Below are 6,000 nucleotides of genomic sequence, written 5' to 3'. Positions count from 1 at the left end.
TGTCCATGCCAAAAGAGTGGTAGTTTGGGGAACCGGGAATTCTGCTAGGCACGCTTGTTGTGTACTCTGCAGGGTAGATTTGAACCGTCCGTTTCGGTAATCAATGATTTTGTAATCTTTTATCGGTAATAATTAACTAATCGGTAAAAATAACAAACATATCTGAACTACTGATTATCGAGATGGACGGTCCGAATCTGCCTGCAGGGTGCACTACCGGGGAGTGCACCACAAGACGGGATTGGTCTTTTTTTTTTTGGGTTTGACCGTTCGAGGGACATTTTTAGTATCTTGTGGAGGTGAAATTTGGTGAAGAAGTATATGCATCATTTGGCATGCAGGTCTGGTTCCTAGAAATTTAAGGTACAAGTCCAAGTCAATTTTAGAGGCTAGTCGATCAAGTGACGTTTGGTTTCAACGCCCGCTATCGCTCTACGTACGGTTGTCTTGTATCTTTTGAGATCTTGAGTTCGAATTTATGAAACGTGTTTAAATTCAAATTTATATGAACGCATTTGACTTCGAGTTTATATCTTTTCTGCCTCTTGTCCTGAACGTTTTTGGGGGAACCTCAAGTCGGGCGTGACAAAAACGAGGGTCAATCCTATCAACAATCCCTTCCCCTTCACACCATCAAAAGATTGTGCATACGACATGAGATGGTGTGACGCGTAGTTTTGTGTATTGGCCACATTATCAATTACTATGACCTTTTGTATTAGTTGATATGTTATGAGATCTTACACATCTAATATCAATGCTACTGATGATACATATTCCACCATCGAAATTATACGTGATCATATCTCAACCGAAACTTATTTTTGGCAAAATAAGCCATACGACCTTAGTGTTTTCTATAGTCCTATCATTAGCATCCATAGAGAAAGAAATGTATCCCATTGCGTGGTGGAATCTATTTCGGTATTTTCCTCGCGATATCAGAAGTAGTATTTATTTAATGCATACTCCTAATAGTCAATTTATTTAGGATGATGGTTCCCCAATTGATGACATGGATTGGACCTTATTTTTTAAACCTCGGATTTGACAAAGAGAAAAGGGAAAGAAAAGAAAACAGTAAAACATGAATTCCGAAGAAAAATGCATCTATTTGGACATGACCTTAGTGTTTTTTTTACTTCTTAATGCATACCATTTAGGTTCTTTTTACTTCTAATAAAATATTATTAGCAAACACAAATTTGAAACTTTTTAATCCATGTCGTCATCATGTGAAGTATGCTTATTTAACTCGCGGTCCGGCACACAGATTATTTATTTAATGCATACTGCTTTATTGTTTTGTTCCGGTCTACGCCAAAATCTTATTGAGGAGGACCATGACCAAAACGTATTTGACTCTGTGGTTCGCACGCATATTATTTAATACTTGTCCCTCTATGCCGAAATCTTATCAAGGAGGAGCAAGACTAGAACCTCCTTTCGAGATGTTGTGAGGAAAATACTAGTAATAGACTCTACAACGCAATGTGATAAATAAGTAGTTCGTGGCTTTGAAGGAGGCTCTGTTCTTGCTCCTTCTTGATAGGCTGGCATAGATTGGGACAAGCATTAAATAATATTCATTCAAACCGCAGAGTCAAATACGTTATGATCTTGTTCCTCCGTAAATTTTTGGCGTAAATGGGGACAAAATGAATAGTTAACGATAGAGCGACCCAGAGAGAGAGAGAGAGAAAGAGAGAGGGATCAAAAAGGATGATCCGACGTAACGTGGTGCCAAACTACTACCAGTGGGTAAAAATATAAGTGGAACCACTTTTGGTGGCCACTGGGATTCGTGGTCCATGTGTGGGATACAAACATCACACGAGAATCAAAATAACCTGATGCTCTTCTGTCTTAAGAATAAGAATAATACAGCTATATAATCAGGTGACCAGAAATTGTTGGCTCAATACCTAATTGCAACAATTGAGCTTGAGCATATTCCTTTTAAGAGCTCAAGTTCTTCCGTGGGAATATAAGGCAACCCTCCCCATAGTATAGGAAAATTGATGCCAACTGAAGATTCCACGACAGAGAGAGAGAGAGAGTGTTAAAGGGAAGCGGGGGAGCTGCTGTGTCCCATTTGTGGGTCCACCCTGGTCTCGCTCCGATGATCGGAAGCGTTCACTTTGTAGAGCTCATCGAGTAGAACACCCTGCTGTAGCTCCTTATCTCTGTTTTCGGATGTAATTCTTTGTAACTGCCGGATGGTTTTTAATGAATGCAATTTGTTGCTTCGTTAGAGAGAGTAACTAGCCCCAACATTTAGTCCGGTTGGTTGGTGGATTTGCTCTCCACACAAGTGACCACGGTTCGTTTCTAGGGGTCAGGTTGCAAAAAAATAATTTCTCTTGATTTTTCTAGTTCCAGCGTGGATGGGTTGCCTTTGACCTAGCCGGGGAGAAGATTAGTTGAGGTGTGCGTAAACTGACATATACAAACAAAAAATTGAAAAAGGAGAGACAGTAGCCTTACCTCTCTGGCAACCTCTTAAGAATAATAAGAGCCCATAAATTATTTACCTAAACAGTAGAATGCCCACCAGAAAACAACAAATCAGCAACAAGCAATAGTTCAAAACAGGTTATCAGACCAGCCATTGACCAAAAAGTAAACCGAAACAACTTGTGGCTCTGGGGAATCTCTGTCATAAAAAATGGGATGTGGGGTTACTTTTAGCAAAGCCTCAAACGTGTTGCACAAAAGGCATGGTCTCTCATCATTATTCTAAGACAAAGAAATCAACCAAAAAAATATCCCTCCATCAGAAAGATGACTTGCTTTCTCAGAAAATCAGCAGGAGTGGACTCATATGTGAGGTTGGAATTTGTAAAGACAGATCATGGCTCAGATGTGTGGTTATAAAACAACTACCATCCATTTACAGAAAAGTTCCGAATTCTCTCAGGGGAAGAGAAACTGAGAAAATGGTAAGTTACAAGTAAAACTGAAGGGATTTGTAAATAGGGTTTCAGCACATCACATACAGTACAGTAGCCCTCATTCAGCATTCTGATACACATCGACGGCATATCTTGCAAATCGGCACTATGTGTTATGAAATCACGCGATTTTGAAAAAGAACGAATCAAATTGATAAGAAGTCTCTGCATCAATTAGATGCTACAAATAAGATAGTTAAACGGCAACACAGAGTTGAGTTGTTAGTATATACGAATAAATTAGCAGTGTCAAACAGAAACAAGAAACAAACATAGTTCCTCCAAAACAATGGAAATCATGCCACAGAGATGCTCTCCCAAACAAGTCATTCCTTTCCTCAACCACAACCTCAATCCAGGATCCAACATAAGACTAGAAAGACAAGAAAAAGAAATCTTGATCTCAGATCAACCAAGCCTTTCCAGCACGTAAAGAATGACCTAGATTTTGTAGGGGATGCGGTATGCTTGTATTAGTTCCAACCGTCCAATGGAAAGTCCACGGTGCAACAGAAAATTTGCACCTCAGAGCCTTTACATGAGCGCCCCTCCAGAGTTTCCAAGAAACTCAGCCACTTTCTCTTTTGCAGTTTCCGGGCAAAAGGTACTTGTACTTGTCAGGATTTTCCAACAAAAATGCCGGAAGATGAACGGCTGAAAATGAATGAGGTAAAGTTCCCAAATTCCCTATAATCTCCTGAAACGTGTACTCCTCAGGCAGCATGTCATAGAGATCGCCACCTTTGCAAATTATGTGCTGGATCCTTTTGGGGTTCAAGAAGTGAGAGAACCTCACGCGATCGTAATGGCTATAAGCTTTCATCTTGAATATGAAGTCACTGATTCGGCGGAAGCAAAAGCTACAGTGCCACCCAGAATCTGACAAGAGGTAGTCACTCTGACGATAATGCGCATACCTAGTTTTCCCAATCTGATACCGATGAACTGAGGCTCTCCAGCTCCTATGAGCCCAAACAAACTCAAATGAGTACAAGTAGTTCCTCAAATGAAGGTGGAGTTTTTCAGGGATCTCATCACACCATCTCAACAGATCAATCGTGTGCCCACTGGGAATCTCATCAACATCGGACATAATCAATAGATCATCATCCTCAATACCCGCAATTGTGAGAAGGTTATCCAGGGCAACTCTTTGATAAGCTTCTTCGTAAAATGGGTTTCCGCCTCTTCTATATTTTCCCCCAATAGTCCCATAAGTCAGCCGAGGCTTGATGAACCTGAATTGATCACGGTTGGAAGCAAAAAAGTGAGGCTTGGGCAATCCGGTGAATGTTGAGTTTGATTCAAGGAGAACAAACTGTGTGATGTAAGGATACAGTTCTTTCCATCGGATTGTAAGCATGTCCACTTCGTTATTGAAAAGAACTGCATCGAAGACTCGCCTGGGATATTCACGAATTCCCCAACCATGAAGTTTGCAGAGGTTCTCCATTGAAACATTGGGATGGTAATAATGTGGTACATGAATGAATGGCTTTGGCGGAGATTGCCACAGCGGCCGCAGAAAGCTGGTAATTTTCTGACCATGCATAAAGATGCCAAATATGCCCATTGGCACAACCACAAGAAGAAACAAAAAGGTTTTCAAATCCACCCCTCGCAGCATGCAACGAATCCTCGACATAGTCGTTGCCACACGAGTTGCCTGTTGCAAATCAAAACAATTCTTTCCTAAGATACCCAGATTGAGTAAACAAATCCATAATCAAAATGCATAAAATTTCTTCAGATGCTCCAGATCATCACTTGCAAACAAAGTACTTATACAAATTCAGGAATTAAATCCAGAACTTTACTCAAATCTCCTTAACCAAAATCCATTAGTGTATCTAGTTTGATGATCAAGCCTCTCATACCATACTAAAGTTGTGAAGAATCTGAAGGAAACTTGAAGATTTGAGCAATTTGACAAACAAACAATAAATCTACATGAATCTAATACCAGAAATCCACTACTCATATTCTCATAAGTAATCCAAGTATGAAAATGGAACTCATCAAGGGCATGTCACCAGATTGTAAAAGGAGATAAATGCCCTCAAAAAAAGGAGCCAACGACCGAAAAAGGGCCGCACTACTCACAATAGAAGGAATCCACAAAATCAACAAACGAATCTAGACACAGATACACAACCCCAAAAACCCTCAGGGGAAAACGCCCAAAGAAAAGCGAAATTAACATGGAAGAAAGATTTCGATTTCATAGCTAGAACAATCGATCTAAAATTTTTTTTTTTAAATAACTCAGGTGTCCCGGCCAGCGTACAGAAAGAACAAATAGAGGATTAGAGGAGTTCAGAAAAGGAAAAAACTCGAAACACAACCAAAAAAAAAAAAAACAGCGAGAAAAACTAAGAAACAAAAACCATCAATCTGCAGAAGGTTTAATCCAAAAAAACTGCCTACATTATTAACCGATGATTTCGGGGTAACCCATTTCAGATTGAAAACGAAATCGAACACACTCATCTCCTATATCTCAATCCCAAACTCAAATTTCCATTAAAAAAATTAAACAAATAACAACAAAAATTACAGTAGACCCACGAATCATAACAAAATCAAAAACCAAAACCAAAGTACCTGGCCACAAACATCTTCACAGAAATCATCAGTCTTCTTGGAACTGGAATACCCATCAGGCGTCATGAGGACCCAATAATGCCGAATTAATCCCTCTCTCTCTCTCTCTAACCCTGTTTCTCTCACTCTACAAAACCCGCGTATCCCTCGGGGCCTTTTTCCGTTCGTATCTACGGACTCAGATTTGCTCAATCGACAACGAATAACAGCAAATAGATGCCCAAAAGGCAGCGATCTTTATATGGGGCTATATGTTTGTCTATGTTTTCCGTCGATACAGCTCTGATAACTTCAATTATAGCCGTTTGTGGTCTCTCTCTCCTCTCTCTCCCTGCCCAACAGGAATTCCCAGATATAAAGGAGGAATGGTAAATGCCTAAAAGTTCAAGTCGGACTAAAACCCTTCAGATTTGCAATTTATATACGCAATGATTTAAAACCA

At 39.9% G+C, this 6,000-nt stretch overlaps 1 protein-coding gene across 1 annotated transcript; it reads right to left on the bottom strand.

The window, feature by feature from the left end:
* Window positions 1-3,083: 3,083 nt before the first annotated feature.
* LOC131298815 (uncharacterized) lies at window positions 3,084-5,999 on the bottom strand. The gene is made up of 2 exons (XM_058324282.1): window positions 5,559-5,999; window positions 3,084-4,620 (listed from the first exon to the last, which is right to left on the bottom strand). Exons 1-2 carry the CDS (start codon window positions 5,622-5,624, stop codon window positions 3,523-3,525), a joined length of 1,164 nt encoding a protein of 387 aa, XP_058180265.1. The 5' UTR covers window positions 5,625-5,999; the 3' UTR covers window positions 3,084-3,522.
* Between the last annotated feature and the right edge of the window lies 1 nt (window position 6,000).

This window comes from Rhododendron vialii, chromosome 8a (genome assembly GCF_030253575.1).
Source record: "Rhododendron vialii isolate Sample 1 chromosome 8a, ASM3025357v1".
Classification (NCBI taxonomy): domain Eukaryota; kingdom Viridiplantae; phylum Streptophyta; class Magnoliopsida; order Ericales; family Ericaceae; genus Rhododendron; species Rhododendron vialii.
The sequence above is the reverse complement of the archived record's forward strand: the minus strand, read 5'-3'. Positions and strand labels throughout refer to the sequence as shown.